This window comes from Sarcophilus harrisii, chromosome 1, assembly GCF_902635505.1.
Source record: "Sarcophilus harrisii chromosome 1, mSarHar1.11, whole genome shotgun sequence".
NCBI lineage: Eukaryota > Metazoa > Chordata > Mammalia > Dasyuromorphia > Dasyuridae > Sarcophilus > Sarcophilus harrisii.
In genome coordinates this window covers 231,613,971-231,632,587 of record NC_045426.1, presented here as the reverse complement: position 1 = coordinate 231,632,587, position 18,617 = coordinate 231,613,971, and the positions used below count along the sequence as shown (strand labels likewise).

The following is an 18,617-nucleotide window of genomic DNA, read 5'->3' as shown; positions in this document are numbered from 1 at the left end:
GTGTGGAATTTAGTGCTTTGGATTAGTGTTCTATTTAATCATATTTTAAGAATTAAAAACGAATTCAGTGATCATCTAATCTAGTCTGAATAAGAATCCTCTTTACAACAAACCTATTGAGGATCCAGCCTCTATTTGAAGAGTCCAATGAAAGGAAAACCTATTACTTTAACAGGCAACACATTTCACTTTTGGATAGCTCTTATTCTTAAGAAATTTCTTCCCTTTTGCATTTGGTCTCAGTACATGTCTTTCTAATACATTGTTATGAGTTATGTCCACAAGATTCATGTAGAAGAACTCTGATCCCTCTTTTGTGTGAAATAGCCTTTCAGATAAAGTTACCTGTCATATTATACCTCCAAGTCTTTGATTCCTTATCACTTTTCATATCATAGTTCCAGGTTCTTAATTGTCTGCAGTATTCTGTGGAAATTTGGCTTGTCGGTGTCCTTTCCAAAATGTGATATACAGAAGTGAACAGATACTATACAAATGGTCTTGTCAGGCCAGAGTGAAACAGAACTATTGTTTCTCTAGTTCTGTTCACTGTATTCTTTTTAATATAGTCTAAAATGTTAACTTCCCTTTGACTGCCATATTACAACCGGCCACATTGAGCTTATAACCCACTAAAATCCAACTTAATCTTTTTTAGATAGACTTTGTTTAGCTATGTCTATTCTGTCTTACACTCCTGAGATTGGTTATGTTTTATCTAAGCTTTTGACTTCTCATTTATCTTTATTAAATTTCATTAGATTTCATATTTCATATGAAATTCATAAATTTCATATTAAATCTTATTAGATTGGGCCCAACATTGGAGTTTGGCAAGATCTTTTTGGATCCTATCACCTAGTTTATTAGCTATTCTCACATTTGTGTTATCTGCTAAATGGATAAACATATCATCAATGCTTTTATTCATGTCATTTATAAATGTTGAAACAGGATAGTACCAAGGACAGATCTGGGGCACTCTTATTAGAGATATCCTTTTAGGTAATTAGGATTACTCTTAGAGTTCAACCATTTGCATTAGGCGAATTGGAATTTTGTCTAGTCCTTGTATTTTTCATATTATTTCTACATGAGATATAGAGAATAAAGTTTAAAAAAAAAAAGGACCTTTAAACTGGCTGTACTGGCTCCTTCAGGGTTTTTTTTTGTTTGTTTTTTCATGTTCACTGATCCTTTTCACTTTTTACTTTTAAATGTTCACTAATCCTTTTCTTTAATAATGTTGGAGAATCTTCTCAAGGAATCAGAATTGGGCTCATTGGCTGTTTTTTTTTTTTTTAAATTGGGACAATACTTGACCCTCTGCAATTCTGTGGTTTATCCGTTTGATGTTATTTAAAAAAATTTTCTTTTCAAACAATAGCAAGTATTTTTTCCCTATGATTTTTTCATTCCCTTTAAATCAGTTCTTCTAATCATGAAAACTAATACATTGTAATGTAATGTTTGGGCTAGCTTTTTGTCATAGTCAGACCCAGTCTCAGTCTGATCCCCTGTTCTCCAGCAGACTGACAGTCTGCTAGTCTCAACCAGTCTCCCTCTGAGTCTGACTTTGTCCCCAGTTTAAATATCCTATTACTATTACATCATTACAATATACTGAGTATAAGCCAATCTAGAGTGATTATATCATTATATCAAACTAAGGTGATTATATCATATCATATACTAGATATATGTGAACTAGAGAACCATTATCTCACCAATTCCATTGAGATAAGGTCTTTTTTCAAATATATTTCTCCAGAGTTCCAACCCCCTACATTGTAGTAATACATATTTTAGGAAACTTTTTTTTTTTATTTTTATTTTTATTTTTTTTTATTTAATAGCCTTTTATTTACAGGGTATATGCATGGGTAACTTTACAGCATTAACAATTGCCAAACCTCTTGTTCCAATTTTTCACCTCTTACCCCCCCACCCCCTCCCCTAGATGGCAGGATGACCAGTAGATGTTAAATATATTAAAATATAAATTAGATACACAATAAGTATACATGACCAAAACGTTATTTTGCTGTACAAAAAGAATCAGACTCTGAAATATTGTACAATTAGCTTGTGAAGGAAATCAAAAATGCAGGTGTGCATAAATATAGGGATTGGGAATTCAATGTAATGGTTTTTAGTCATCTCCCAGAGTTCTTTTTCTGGGCATAGCTAGTTCAGTTCATTACTGCTCCATTAGAAATGATTTGGTTGATCTCGTTGCTGAGGATGGCCTGGTCCATCAGAACTGGTCATCATATAGTATTGTTGTTGAAGTATATAATGATCTCCTGGTCCTGCTCATTTCACTCAGCATCAGTTCGTGTAAGTCTCTCCAGGCCTTTCTGAAATCATCCTGTTGGTCATTTCTTACAGAACAGTAATATTCCATAATATTCATATACCACAATTTATTCAGCCATTCTCCAACTGATGGACATCCATTCAGTTTCCAGTTTCTAGCCACTACAAAAAGGGCTGCCACAAACATTCGTGCACATACAGGTCCCTTTCCCTTCTTTATAATCTCTTTGGGATATAATCCCAGTAGTAACACTGCTGGATCAAAGGGTATGCACAGTTTGATAACTTTTTGAGCATAGTTCCAAACTACTCTCCAAAATGGTTGGATTCGTTCACAACTCCACCAACAATGCATCAATGTCCCAGTTTTCCCACATCCCCTCCAACAATCATCATTATTTTTTCCTGTCATCTTAGCCAATCTGACAGGTGTGTAGTGGTATCTTAGAGTTGTCTTAATTTGCATTTCTCTGATTAATAATGACTTGGAGCATCTTTTCATATGACTAGAAATAGTTTCAATTTCTTCATCTGAGAATTGTCTGTTCATATCCTTTGACCATTTTTCAATTGGAGAATGGCTTGATTTTTTATAAATTAGAGTTAATTCTCTATATATTTTGGAAATGAGGCCTTTATCAGAACCTTTGACTGTAAAAATATTTTCCCAGTTTATTGCTTCCCTTCTAATCTTGTCTGCATTAGTTTTGTTTGTACAAAAACTTTTCAGTTTGGTATAATCGAAATTTTCTAATTTTGTGATCAGTAATGATCTCTAGTTCTTCTTTGGTCATAAAGACCTTCCCCTTCCACAGGTCTGAGAGGTAAACTATCCTGTGTTCCTCTAATTTATTAATAATTTCATTCTTTATGTCTAGGTCATGAACCCATTTTGACTTTATCTTGGTGTACAGTGTTAAGTATGGATCAATGCCTAGTTTCTGCCATATTAGAGGAAACTTTTTTTTAATGTGATTTTAAAATAAATTTTATTGATAACTTTTGTTAAGCAAAACTAATTGATAAACATTTCATTGAAATTAATCTGAACTTGGATGTTATGATTTTAGTGTTTTTGTATTCATTGTCATAACTGTGTTTCTTTTGATTACTATTTGCTTGATTATTTCATCTAAGTTTCCATATGTCTTATGAATTTTTTATGGTCATCATTTATTATGTTACTATAACTTTTATAGGTCACAGATTGTTAAGCTTTTTCCCCAGTGCATGCATTTTGTTTCCCATCTTTAGATAACATAAAAAAGTGCTGCTATGCATATAATTCCTTTCCTTCCATCTTTGATTCTTTTGGGGGGAATATATTCTTCAGTGGCTCAAAGGTTTTGAACAGTTTAATGACTTGTGCAATTCCAAATTATTTTCACAATGATCAGATCAACAATTCACAGCTCTTGTCAGCATTGAATGGATCAGGGGGTTATTTCATTACCCCCTCTGAAATTGACTTTTAGGACATTAGCCTGTTTGAATATGAGATCAAAACCTCAAACTTGTTTCAATTTGCTTTTCTCAATAATGATTGAGAGCATTTTTCATATAGTTGTTGTTAGTTTATATTTCTGCTGAAAATTATTCATATCTTTTAATTGTTTATTGAAAAAATAGTTCTTAGTTGTATATATTGATGTCAGTTTACTGTATATACTTTCATGTTATGGGCCAGAACTCTGTACTTAAAACAAGGATTGTTACAAAGTGCTAACTCAGTGGAACTGATAAAGTCAATGGTTATCTAATTTAGCATGGTGATTAATAGTTCTCTAGTTTAGTACATGTACTTAGTACTTAGTATAGTTCTACAAGATTCACATATATGATAATGTAATTATAATACAGTATGTAACAGCCAGCAAGGACCTTTGTGGTGGCTGGAGGCTGAAGCATAAGCCCTGGGACGCAGAGCCAGATTCATTCACTCCATCTCACATCACCTTGGTGGCTGGCCTCCTGCACTTCCCCCACTGAGATCAAAGCCAGTCTGAAAGGCTCTCCAGAAAGCTATCCAGTCCCAGGCAAGGAGACAATAAAGAATTTGGACTTTAACACCTGGCTGTACTTGTGATTACTCTACTGAAAAGAAGGCTGGTCCAGAGACCTCCAGAAAACCAAACAAAAACACTACACTTTCATTAGAGAATATGGTACTAACATTTTACCCCACTTTACAATTTCCTTCTTGTTTTTGCTGCATTGATTTTGAACACATAAATGCTATTTAATTTGATAAAATGGGAATGACCTTTTTTTAAATTGAACAACCATTTATTAATCATTTTGTATGGGTGTAGTCCCTGTGCTAGGAATATAGAAACAAAAATTAAGCAACCTTGTCATCAAGTTCATATTTTTTAGGAGAAACAACATGAGCAACTTAAAAGTACATATAAATGTATATGAATCTGGGAAGCTTTAATCTCAAAGATTTAGATGTTCCCTCTAGACTACAACTCCTTCATACCTATCCATCCTATGTGAATATTATCTCTGAATTTTGTCCATGTTGTTACTTAAGTTTACTATGGGAGTTCTATATGGTATGTTGGAGGTCTTTGTCATCTTTTCTTGACATTGCAAAAATGGAAGCAGAGGTAGTTCATTGTCAGAGTGTCATTCCCTCTCCATGTGATTGGTTGGTTTTCTAATTAAGACATTTTCTTTAATGACATTTTCTATTTCTATCATTTTTTGTAGTTGGTTTTTGGTTCCATTGCTTTCTGTATGATCCTCATTTCCACATTTTTGAAGGTGGTTGTGTATCCTTACAGCTGTATAACAACAGTAGTAGAATGTTAAGGAGAAAAAAAAGGGCCTTTCCAGTGATGAGGTCATTCTTCATTATCCTCCTGACAAAGAGGTGATGGATTGCGGATGCTGAATGAAACATAGATTTTTGAATATGGTCAATGTGGAAATTTGTTTTGCTTGACTATATATTTGTTAGAGTAGGAAGGAGAAAAAAAAACCCCAAAACTTTGTAAATTAAAAAATAAAAGAAATTTTTTTTTTCTAATTTTAAAAAAAGTTTTTTTTTTGTTTCTAGGTCATTAAAGATTTACAGTAACTTGAAGTCAATTTAGCATACTAAACTGTTTTCTTAATGAAATTAGCATTAATTTCATTATTATATTATTATAGGGCAAGCACTGTGGTAAGCTCAATACTCAACTCAGCCTATTATTTTCCTCAGCTTCTTCACATCCTTACTAAAATAACATCATCTCCTGGAAGTCTATCAGAATCTCTTAGATATAGTGTTTACTCTCTTCATAACTTCATAAATAACTCCTATTTATCCTGCATATATCTTGTTTGTATATATTTGTCAAAATACAAATATAAACAAAAGGACAATCCTTGTTCTTCAAGCACCTTACATTTTTTTTAACTTTGAATAGATTTTTATTTATTCTGTTAAATATTTACAATTGCATATATAAAAAAAATTAACACTAAAAATTTTTGAGTTACAAATTCTCTTCCTCTCTCCTTTCCTCTTTGAGAAGGCAAGCAGTTTGATATTGATTATACATGTGAAGTCAAGCAAAACACATATTAGCCATGTTGCAAAATAAAATCCAATCCCCCAAACCCAAGAAAAATAAAGTAAAAAGAGCATACTTGAATCTTCATTTAGAATTCATCTGTTCTCTCTGTAAGTGGTTAGCATTTTTCATTATGGTCCTTTGAAACTGTCCTGAATCATTGTCTTGATCAGAGTAACCAAGTGTTTCAGTTGATCATCATACAGTGCTGCTGTTACTGTGTACAATGTTCTCCTCACTGTTGCAGTTCATATTGTCTGTTTTTTTTTTTTTTTTTTAGGCTTTTTATTTTCAAAACATGCACAAATAATTTTTCAACGTTGACCCTTGCATAGCCTTGTGTTTCAGATTTTTCCCTCCTTCCTCCCCTTCTCCCAGAAGGCAAGCAATCCTATATATGTTAAAATATATGTTAAATCCAACATGTGTAAGCATATTTATATAAATCTCTTGTACAAGAAAAGTCAGATCAAAAATGAAAGAAAATGAGTAAGCAAACAAATTGCAAGTGAACAACAAAAAGGGTGAGAATGTTATGTTGTGATCCACATTCAGTTCCCACAGTCCTCTCTCTGGGTGTACATGGCTCTTTATCACAAGGTCATTGGAAGTGGCATCAATCAATCTCATTGTTTTACCAGATTTTTCTGAAATCATAATACTCAATTATTTTTAATAACCAAAATTGTATTCCATAACATTGCATGTATGCCAAAACTTGTTTGACTATTCCTCAATTGATGGCATCTTCCCAGTTTCCAATTCTTTGCTACCACAAAGAGAGTTGCTATAAACATTTTTGTGCAAATAGGAAGAATTTTACATTCTAATGGATGAAGACTATAGATAGGGGAAGATGAAAAGGAAAGGGGGTGGAGTGGGTTTGGGAGTAGGTGAAATGTATAGAAGAGTCCAAGAGTCATGAGAAGATTCTGTAGGGAAACCCTGAGAGGAATGACAGAGTGAATATGGCTGCCCTGAGTATTTTCTTTAAAATGGAAGTTTTGGAAGAAACTCACCAGAATAAGGGGCTGGAGGGGCTGAGTAATTCAGTCAATAAACATTTATTAAGTCACTTCCATGTGCTGGACACTATGCTAAGGACTAGGGGAAAACATAAAGAAGTCGAAGTCAAAGACAGTCTTTGTGCTCATGAAGCTTACAGTCTAATGGGAGAGACAACAAGGAAACAAATATGTATGAACAATGTATATTCAGGATAAATGGGAAATAATTTGAAGAGTGTGTAAACATTAGAACTAAAAGGTTTTGGTAAACTTCCTGTAGAAGATGTTATTTTAGTTAGTTTGTGAAGAAAGCTAGGGAAGACTACAGTAGGCCGAATTGAGGAAGAAGAGTATTCAGCCAGTCACACACGTATACCAGTAGATAAAAAGTGTCTTAATAGTGGAAAAGCAAGGAGTCCAGTGTCTTTGGGTTGAAGAATATTTGGCAGGTTATGAGGAGGCTAGATTTTGAAGGGCTTTGAATCACAAACAGAAGATTTTGATGTTTGATCATGGAGGTGATAGGAACCTCAGAAATTTATTGAGTGGGGGTGGGGGAAGAGTGGTATGGTAGGACTTAAGTTTTAAGAAAATCCTTTTGGTGGCTGACAGGATGATGGATTTAGAGTAGAGAGGCCTGAGGCAGGTAGAATTGCAGCAGGCAATTCAATAATAATCATGAAGTGATGAGAATATACTATAACCTTACTTGTGGATTCTTTGCCCAAAGGAATGTAAATTTTGATTGCTAAAACCTGGAAAGATACAGACTAGTACCAAGCCCAAACCACTGTGACTCTTATTGATTGACCAACTGTAAATTGCAGGCTAAACCAATTTGGTCATCCTTAGATTGACTCCGAGTGAATTTAACTAGCCATTGTTTCTGTTTTGGACAGAAACAGTGTCTTCCCCTTTCTGATGAGGAAAAAAAAATTTTTTGATTAGGTAAAAGAGGCCATTCTCTGCCTTACTTGTTAACTAATTTTAGTCAGTGATTTGGTGCTGCCTCAGTCAAACTGAGCCGCCTTAAGACCTTAGTTTAAAAAGGCCAAGAGTCTCCCACTACATTGGAGCCACCTCCACTCTGATCTATGACTTGCCATTGGACCCAGATGGCTCTAGAGAAGAAAATGAGTCTGGGAACTTTGCCCAGCCCTCCCTGAGTTAAATTCAAGTCACTTGGATGTCATAATTTCACCTCCCTGATGTTGTAGGGTTGAGAAAGAAAGAAAAACAACAACAATAGAGCCAAAACCAGAATGGTGGCAGTTTAAGAGGAGAGAAGCCAGTGTATTGGAGAGCTTTTACAAAGGTGAAATCTATTGACCTAGGCAATAATTACCACTTTGTATTATAGTTAGAAGTCTGGCACCACTAGGCTGCCTTCTTTTTTTTTTCCCCATTGATTCCTTTGAGAATATTGACCTTTTGTTCTTCTAGAAGAATTCTGTTATTTTTAACTGCATAAAATAATTCTACAGTAATTTGATTTGTATAGCACTGAATAGGTAAATTAATTTAGATAGAATTGTTATTTTTATTGTGCTGGCTCAGCCTGTCCATGAGCTATTAACATTTATTCATTTATTTAGCTCTATCTTTATTTGTGTGAAAAGGAGTCAAAGATGAAGTGTTTGTAGGGGAACTGGGAAAATGGTATTGTCCTCTATAAATAATAGGGAAATTTGGAAGGGAGGATGATTTTGGGGAAAAGATGAGTTTGGGACACAGTGAATTTAAGATATCTATTGAAGATTTAATTTGAGATTTCTGAAAGACATTGGGAATAAGAGATAGGAGATCATCAAAAAAGTATTAGGACAGAATAGGTATGTGAATCACAACAAAATGTGGCAAGTCTTCAAAAACAATGGGAGTACAAAATCATTTTTCTTGTCTTCTAAAGAAACTATATGTGGGCCAAGAAGCAATAGTTAGAACCAAACATGGAACAAATAATAGGTTGAGGATTGGGAAAAGAAATACCACAGGGTTGTATGTTGTCAGCTTATTTATTTAACTTGTATATAAAGTACATCATGTGAAATGCCAGGTTGGATGAATTAAAAAGCCTGAATTAAGGTTGCTGGGATAAATATCAGCAATCTTAGATAACGCTGATGATACAGCTCTTGTGACAGAAGGTGAAGAGCAAATAAGAAGCTTCTTGGTGAAAGTGAAAGAAGAAAGTGTAAAAGCTGTCCTAATACCTTGGCAACCGACTAACACTTCTTGGCAAATAGAGGGAGAAGAAATGGAAACAGCCTCAGATTTTGTATTCTTGAGCTCAAAGATGAGTTGTAGATGGCAACTGTAGCTCTGAAATTCAAAGATATTCCTTGGAAGAAAAGCCATGGCAAATCTGGATGGCATACTAAAAAGCTCATTGGAAAGGACTGTGATAACAGGGAAAATGAAAGGCAAAAAGAAAAAGAGATGGCAGAAGATGAGATAGACAGTATTATGGAAGCAAGGTACATGAACTTGGACAGATTTTGGGAAATAGTGGGGAATAGAAGGGCCTGGCATGCTATGGTTCATGAGGCTATATAGAACAACAGGTAGATTTGAGAATCATCATTACAGAGATGGTAACTAATCCTGAGGAGCTGATGAGATCACCCATTGAAGTCATTTAGAGATCTTAAGCACAGGATCCTGAAGGATTAAAGTGCTTTGCCCTGATAATAATCCAGCAAAGGAGACAGAAAAGTAAGGGTCAGATGAATAGGAGGAGAACCAGGAAAACTTAGAAAAAAGTAGTAAGGAAAAGAGGATGATCAATAGAGAACTCAAGAAGGAGGAGGATTGAGGAAAGACCATTGGATTTGGCAACTAAGAGATTAACTTTGGAGAAAGGATCAGTAGAATGATGAGGCAGAGATTATAAAGGGTAAGTATCTTTAGCGAAAGGACAGTTAGGATCCTATATAAAATTTTACAGAGGAAACCAGCAGTGTCTGATTCATAGTAAACATTAATAAATATTGTCAGTTGAGTAGGTTTGATACTTGTTAAAGCAACATGAAATCATCTTCAGTCAGAGATAGTAACGCCTCTCTGTTTCTCTTTCTCTAATATATGTTGTATGTATATGTGTATGTGTAGCACTGCCAGAGAGCATGGCAGAATGTAAAGTAGATAGTTTTCTGGCTTTAGCACCTTCTCCCCTAGTTCTTTCAGGTGCTTATTCTTGTATTTGTTTAATTGGTTATCTTTTATTTGATAATAGATGACTTCTTATAGAAGTATTTGCTTTTTAAAAGTGTAATTCCTTTTTTATTGCGCAGCGAGAAAACTAGAAGTATATATTTCTTTTTCCCTGAATTCTTTTGCTATGCTTTTGACCTATAAGCTTGAAAGAGTTGAAGTGGTTGGGGGAAGGTAGGGAATGGGTAGATGAATGACAGCAGGTGTAATTTGTCTATATATGTCTCTCTTTTTGTTGCTGTTCCCTGGTTAGGAAATGCTTTTCCCTTCCTACTCAGTTTCTCTCTTAATGATGTCATGATAAGTCAGGGGTTCTTAGCCTTTAAAAAAAATTGATTACTATATTTAAGTATAATTATTTTTCTTTGTAATCTTGTGTATTTTTATTTTTTAATAACTTTATCCCAATTATATGTACAGACTATTTTAAACATTGATTTTTTTATGTTTTAATTTTTTTTATTTTTTCCAGTTACTTGTAAAATAATTTTTTAAAATATTTGTTTTTAAAACTTTGAGTTCCATGGAAATTGAATGGATGCCCCTCAGTTGGATTGACTGAATGATATATGAAGGTAATGGAATATTTTTGTTCTATAAGAAATGATGAGCTGGTTGATTTCAGGAAAGCCTGGAAAGATTTATATGAAGTGATGCTAAAGGAAGTGGGCAGACCCAAAAGAACATTGTACATTGTAGCAAGAAGATTACATGATGATCAGTTGTGATAGGCTTGACTCTTTTCAATAATGAGATGATTCAAGACAGTTCCAATAGACTTTTGACAGAAAAGTGCCATCCATATCCAAAAAGAGGACTAGGAAGATTGAATGTGGGTCAAAGCATATGATTATCACCTTTTGTTTTTGTTGTTGTTGTTATTGCATGTTTGCTTTTTTTTTTCTTTCTTATGTTCTTTTACCCTTTTGATCAGATTGATTTTTTTGGGGGGGCACAGGATGGTGAATATGAAAATATGTTTAGAATAATTATACATGTTTAACCTATATCAGGTCTTTTCAGTCTATGGGGAGGGGATAGAGAGGAGAAGAGAGAAAAATTTGGAACATAAAATTTTGCAAAAGTAAATGTAAAAAACTTTCTTTGCATATATTTGGAAAAATAAATACCATTATTTAAAAAAAACCAAACTTTTGAGTTCTAAATTCACTCTTTTTCTCTCTTCTCCACCAACAAAGCATATGTGAAGTTAATCAGAATATTTCCATAAGTCATGTTGCAAAAGAAAACATAGATTCTCCCTCCCCCAAAAAAACCCTCAAAAAAAAAAGTTTAAAAAAATTATGCTTTAGTCTATATTCAGATACAGTCAGTTCTTTGTCTGGTATGGATAACATTTTTCATAAGTCCTTCAGAGTAGTCTTGGACCATTGTATTGCTGGGAATAGTGAAGTCATTCACAACTGATCATCTCACAACTTTGCTATTAGTTTTAAACAATATATTTCACTTTGAGCTCATGGAGGACTTTTCAGATTTTTCTGATAATCCTTCTAATCAAATCTTATAGAACAATAATATTCCATCATAATCACATAATCATTTATTATTTATTTTTATTTATTCAGTTTATTCAGTCATTCCCTAAATGGATGGGTATTCCCTTGATTTCCATTTCTTTGCCCTGGGAAGAGAGCTTATCTAAATATTTTTGAACATATGGGTTCTTTTTTTTTTTTTTAAATCTTATGGGATTCATGTCTTGTAATGGTATTGTTAGGTCAAAGGATATGCATGATTTTATAGCTCTTTGGGCATAGTTCTTACTTTTTGATCATTTATTAATTGGGGAATGACTCTTTTTTGAAAAACAAAGTTGACTTAATTCCCTTCACATTTGAGAAATGAGACCTTCATCAAAAATTGGCTTCAAAATTCTTTTCATAATTATTATTGCTAACTGTTTATTGTCTCTTTACTTTTAACCTGCCCCTCCTCAAAAGTGTTTTGCTGTTGACTATGCTGTTTCCCATATTCTCTCTTTTCTATCCCTTTCTCCCCTTCTTCTCCTACTTTACTGTAGGGTAAGATAGATTTCTATACTATTACTGAGTGTGTTTGTAATTTCCTTTTTGAACCAATCTGATAAGAGTCAGGTTTATCATTTCTTCTCCAGTCTTCCTCTTCCCCTCTACAAAACTTTTAAAGCTTTTTCTTGCCTCTTTTTTGGCAGATAATTTATACCATTTCATGTCTCCCTTTTCTATTCTCCCAGTACATTCCTCTCTCACCCTTTTTAAAAAAGATATCTCTTCATATTCACCTCACACCTGTGCCTTGTTTATACATGTTCTTTCTAACTGCCATAATGAGAAAGTTTTTGTGAGTTATAAGTATCATCTTCCCAGGTAGGAATGTAAACAGATAAACCTTGTTAAGTCCCTTATGAAATCTCTTTTCTGATTACCTCCTTATGTGTCTCCTGAGTCCTGTATTTGAAAATCAAATTTTCTATTCAGCTGTGATCTTTTCTTTATGAATGCTTGAAAGTCATCTATTTTTTCATTGAAAATCCACCTTTTGCCCTGAAGAATTGTATCGGGTTTGCTGGATAGGTGATTTTTGGTTGTATTTCTAGCTCCATTGCTGTTTCAAGTCCTTTGGTTCTTTAACCTAGAAACTGCTAAATTCTGACTGTGGCCCTGATGAACTTGAATTGTTTCTTTCTCAACACTTGCAATATTTTCTCCTTGACCTGGGAGTTCAGGAATTTGACTATAATATTCCTGGTAGTTTTCATCTTGGGATCTCTTTACGGAGATAATTGGTGGAGTCTTTCAATTTCTATTTTAACTAGACTATTAGGACAGTTTTCTTTGATAATTTCTTGAAAGGTAATGTTCAAGTATTTTTTTTGATCATGGTTTTCAGGTAATCCAATAATTTTTAAATTCTCTCTCATAGATCTGTTTCCCAGGTAATTTGCTTTTCTAATGATATATCTCACTGTTTTCTATTTTTTCACTTTTTTGGTTTTGATTTGTTGTACCTTGATTTCTCATAAGTCATTAGCTTCCATTTGCTCAATTCTAATTTTTAATGAATTATTTTCTTCAGTGAATTGTTATACTTCCTTTCCTATTTGGCCAATTTTGCTTTTTATGACATTGTTCTCCTCAGTTTTTTTGTATTTCCTTTTGCGCCACTCTCATTTCTCTTTCCAACTTTTCCTCTACCTGTCCAGACTACTTTGTTTCTAGGGTGGAGAGTGCACTGTGCCAAACTTCACGGTTTTGGGTAGCTCTTTTCAGAGATCCTTCTGGAGAGCTGTGAGCCAGCCCTGCTACTCAGATCTGAGTATGGACAAAGCGATAGAGGTCCACATTACCAGCAAAGAGGACCCTACAGTCTCCTTCTGACCAGCTGTTCAGGCCCTCCTACCTGTGTACTGAGATCTCCAGTGTTGCCACCACTGTTGATTCAGTGATTTCCAAAACCTGATCTTGGTTTGCTGGTGCTCTACACACACCCCAGTGCGCCATACTTGCCTATCAAGTTGTTCTTGGCATCTGTGGGCTGAAGGGTCTGGAGATTGCTGCCATTGCCGCAGATTCAGAGCTTTCACAGCCTGCTCCTGGTTTCTTTTGAGTCCCAGGCTGTGCTGGTGGGGTTTGTGCTGTGACTGTGCTCCAGACCCACTCGTGGATCTGATGTGAATGACTTCACTATTCCCAGCAATACAATGGTCCAAGACTACTCTGAAGGACTTATGAAAAATGTTATCCATACCAGACAAAGAACTGATGCAAACAGATCCCTCCTGCCAACCTTTCAAGCCACCTTAGCCTGGAAAAATTTATTTAAGAGTCATTTATTTAAAGGTATTTGGAGGGATTTAAGGGAGGACTTGAGTGAGTCCCTGGCTTCACTTTGCCATTTTGGCTTTCTCTCTTAGACATTCATTTTTAAACAATTTTGAGTTTTAAGCAAATTTGAGTTCCAAATCTTCTTTTTCCCTTTATCCTCCAAATGTGTTTAATAATGCAAAGTATATTATATTCAACATGCTTTGAAAGAAGAGATACATATCCAAAAGGAAAAACAACTAAGATTAAAAATACAAAAAGTGAAAAATAATATGTTTCAATCTACATTCAGACTTCTTTGCGGTGGATAGCATTTTTCCTCCTTGGTTCTTTAGAATTGTCTTAGATCATTCTGTTGCAGAGAAGATTGATTATGGTTGATCATCACAGTCTTGCTATTACTGTATATATTCTTCTGGTTCTTCTCATTTCACTTTGTATCAGTTCATATGAAACTTTTTTATTTTTTCTGAAATCAGCTTGCTCATCATTTCTTATAGCACATTAATGTTCTATTACAATCATATTTGTGTATTTTATTTATTGCTATTAAAAACATTCCAAGGAAGGGGTCATAGTCTTCAGGTGTCTATCTTGCAGAAAGATTAACAATCTCTGTTGTCTTTCAAGCTTTCCTGTTACCCTTTGTAAACTTGAAAATACTTTATGGATGTGGGATATTATTGTTATTATTATTATTTGCTATTCTTTGGGTTCTTGAAAGAAAAGTGCTTTGTAAAAAGAGATCATAGTATCCCAGGAGTCCCGGGACACTTTGAAATCTGAGAAAATATAGCGATGATTCTGTTTCCAGTACACTGAGACCATCACCTCCATTGTCTGTCTGAGGGTTCCTCTAGTAGAGATCCTTTTCCTTCAAGTCCTCTTTGGACTTCTTGCCACTCAGCTGGGCAGATGAAGTTCAGATGACCATTCTTGTCCATTCCTTCCCCCTTCTCTTCCTCTTTCACTTCCTTTTCCTCTTCCTCCTCCTCTTTTTACAAAAAATTATTATAGAGACTGCATAGTTTAATGCAGGGGTTCTTAACAATGAGCCTTCTTTAAATCTACTTTTTAAATATTTTTATCTGTATTTTAATACAATAGGTTTTCCATATGATTCTCTATATTTTATTTTAGATATTCAGAAACAAATTTTTTTATTATAGCTTTTTATTTACAAAACATATGCATGGATAATTTTTCTCTCTTTTTTTTTAAATAGCCTTTTATTTATAAGTTACATGTATGGGTAATTTTACAGCATTGACAATTGCCAAACCTTTTGTTCCAATTTTTCCCCTCCTTCCTCCCACCCCCTCCCCTAAATGGGAGGATGATCAGTAGATGTTAAATATATTAAAGTATAAATTACATACACAATAAGTATACATGACCAAAACCGTTATTTTGCTGTACAAAAAAAAAGAATCAGACTCTGAAATATTGTTCAAGTAGCCTGTGAAGGAAATCCAAAATGCAGGCAGGCAAAAATATAGGGATTGGGAATTCAATGTAATGGTTCTTAGTCATCTCCTAGAGTTCTTTTGCTAGGCATAGCTGGTTCAGTTCATTACTGCTCTATTGGAACTGATTTGGTTCATCTCATTGCTGAAGATGGCCAGGTCCATCAGAATTGATCATCATATAGTATGGAACATCAAGAGGCCAGTATTCTTGGGTTGAAGAATATATTGGGGTACATACTCAATAAGGATATAGAAATCTAAATTACCCTGCAGGAAAATAGGAGGGAAATGAAATATATAAAGGGGGAGAGGGAATGAAAAGAGAGGGCATATTGAGGGAGGGAATGGTCAGTAGCAAAACACTTTTGAGGAGGAACAGAATGAAAAGAGAGAATAAATGGGAGGGAATACAATTAACAATAGTAATTGTAAAAAAAAAAAAATTTGAAGTAAGTTTCTCTGGTGGAATATTGTTTTCTGGGAAATGAGAGCAGGAGGCTCGACAAAGTGAAATATACTGTGTACAAAGTAATAGCAATGTTCTGGGATGACCAGTTGTAAATGACTTTGTTATTTTTAGTAATACATATCCACAACTACTCTTAAAGAACTTATGATTAAAAAAAAATCTTATTCATACTCAAAGAAAGAAACAGAAGGAGTCTGAATACAGATTGAAACATTCTCTCTCTGTTTTTATTTTTTAACTTAATTTTTCTTGAGGATTTTAATTTTTATTAGGGTAGGAGATCTTTGTTTACTTTCACAATTTGACTTTTATGGAAATGTTTTGCATAACTTCACATGTGGTTTCTTAATTGTGGATGGGATCAAGGGAGAGAACCTAAAACTCAAAAATTTTAAAAACAAATGTAAAAAAGTAACTGAGGTAAAACACTAAATAAATAAATAGTGTGTATGCGAGCATACGTGTGTGTATGTATGTGTGTGTGTATTGGGCACTAAGGTTTAAGAAGAGTGGAAAGGAGAGCCTTTGAATGCCAAACAGAACATTTTGTATTTGATCCTGGGGGTGATAGGGAGCCACTGGAGTTTATTGAATACTGGGTGCAAGTGGTTGCCAGTTGAACAATTGGTTAAATTCTTTTTATACTTAAGGAACCAGGCATACAAAAGACAACATGAAAAAGGCTTTTTCCTCAAGGATCTTTCCTTGGGAGAGACAACATTAAATGAATAAATATATATATATATATGATTTGAAGAAGGAAAGAATATAATTTCACAGGAACATTAAGATAAGCTGATGGAAGAAAAGGTGGCTTTTGACCGAGCCTTAAAAGAGGAAGCTAGGGATTGTATCAGGTGAAGACAAAAAAAGACTATTCTAGGCAGAACAGGTAACCTCTGAGAAGACACAAGGTAGGAGATAGAAGGCTGATTTTGAGGAATAGCAGATAACACCATTTTGGCTGGAAAGTACAATAATGAACCTGTAATATGATCAAATTGTGAAGGTTTTAATTGTTAACCTCTGCAACATATACTCTTCTCCTTAAGCCATTAGAAGTTTTGAGCTGGAGAGTTATATATGTTATCTGACTTGCTTTAGGACAGTGGTTATCAATATGTGATTCATTGACCCCTGGGAATGCCTAAAACCCTTTCAAGGAGTACAAGGTCAAAACTATTTTTCTAACTACCATTTTTAAAATGTGTAATTTGATAAAAATCAGTAGGCATAAAGCTCCTTATGGAGGGTTTTCAATAATTTTTAAGAGGGTCTTGATCCCAAAAAGCTTGAGAGCTTTTAGGAGGATTGACCATTTGACAAATATCTGGAAAATATATTAGAGAAGAGAGGCTGAAAACAGAGGGTTCATTTCAGAAACTGTTTTAGTTGTTCAAAGGAAGAGGTAAATAAGGGTGTTGGCCATGTGAGTGATAATTGGAAAGGAAGGTTCAGATATAAGTGATATTGTGGAGGACTTGGCAACAGATTGATTATTGAATATGAGAGGAAAAATGAAGAGTTATAGCTAACAAGTTTTTTAATAGCAAATAGAAAGAAAAAAGGAAATATGAAGGAGAGATGCATTAAGTTGGTGCAAGGAAAGGTTATAGGGAAATGAATGAGCTTCATTTAGATCAGTTGAGCTGGAGATGCCTGTAGTACCTCTGTTTGACTTTATCCAGTGGGCAACTAATGATGTAGGATTAATTCAGGACAGAGACTGGAGGGTTTTCCCCCCCTCTCTCTCTCCCCTCTGTCTTTCTCCCACCTTTCTATCCACCCCCATCCCTAAGGGAGCATAGTTTTTAACTTTACTGCTATAAATTCAGTTGATACAAAATATTTGTAAATTAATCTTTTGAATCATTTTTTACTACCTTTAAAAACTTTCTTGCATTTGAGAGATCATTTTGTCAGGCATTTGGGATGTCCAGGGTCACAGCTAGTTAAGTGTGTTAAGTATCTAAGGCTGATTTTGAGCTCAGATCCTCCTAATTCTGGGGCCAGTGCACTATCTGTGGGTCATCTAACGGCTCCATTTGAGATATTATTAGTCAAAATTCCATTGTTCCAGATAACTATACTTGGTTTTACTTTGCAATTTCAGTTCAGAAGCAACTTGTGTATGTATGTAGGCAAATAATAAAAGATAAACATAATTTCCTCCTTTTCTATTGCAGAGTATTATATGAAGGGAAAGAACGACTTATTTCAGGTTGTGAAGTGATACAAGCCACACCCTATGGTCGCTGTGCCAATGTTAACAATAGTTCAACAAATTCACAAAGAATCTTCATCACTTATCGAAGGGCTCCTCCAGTACGACCTCAGAATTCCTTGGCTGTAACAGATATCTGTGTTATTGTAACTAGTAAAGGAGAAACTCCTCCTCATACATTTTGCAAAGTTGACAAGAATTTAAACTGTGGAATGGTAAGAAAAAATTTGATTGATTTGCAAATTTTATTGTGATCAAAAAAAGGGAGATAGAATACTAGACTGCATTTTACTTTATATTTTATTTGGGTTTTAAGTTTTTTTTTTTTTTTTTTTTTTTTTTTTTGTATTTTTGGTTGTTACCACTTGTAACAACAAGAGACAGACCCTTGTTGATATTTCCTTATATTGCCTTGATTACACTAATACAAGAAAACTGTGGATTTGGCAGAAGTAGGAATCTGAAGAAGTACCAATAGAATTGTTTCAGTGAATTCTCTCTGTCCCTCCTTTTCATTTTTGAG

At 34.3% G+C, this 18,617-nt stretch overlaps 1 protein-coding gene across 3 annotated transcripts in view; it reads left to right on the top strand.

Moving 5' to 3' along the window:
• Nucleotides 1-18,617, top strand: part of DENND4C (DENN domain containing 4C) — a 127,825-nt gene that overhangs the window by 20,651 nt on the left and 88,557 nt on the right. For all 3 annotated transcript variants that reach the window (XM_031938217.1, XM_012542628.3, XM_023497261.2), the window contains exon 3: nucleotides 18,057-18,309. In XM_031938217.1, the coding sequence (XP_031794077.1) occupies nucleotides 18,057-18,309 (253 nt within the window). The remainder of the gene's footprint in view (nucleotides 1-18,056; nucleotides 18,310-18,617) is intronic.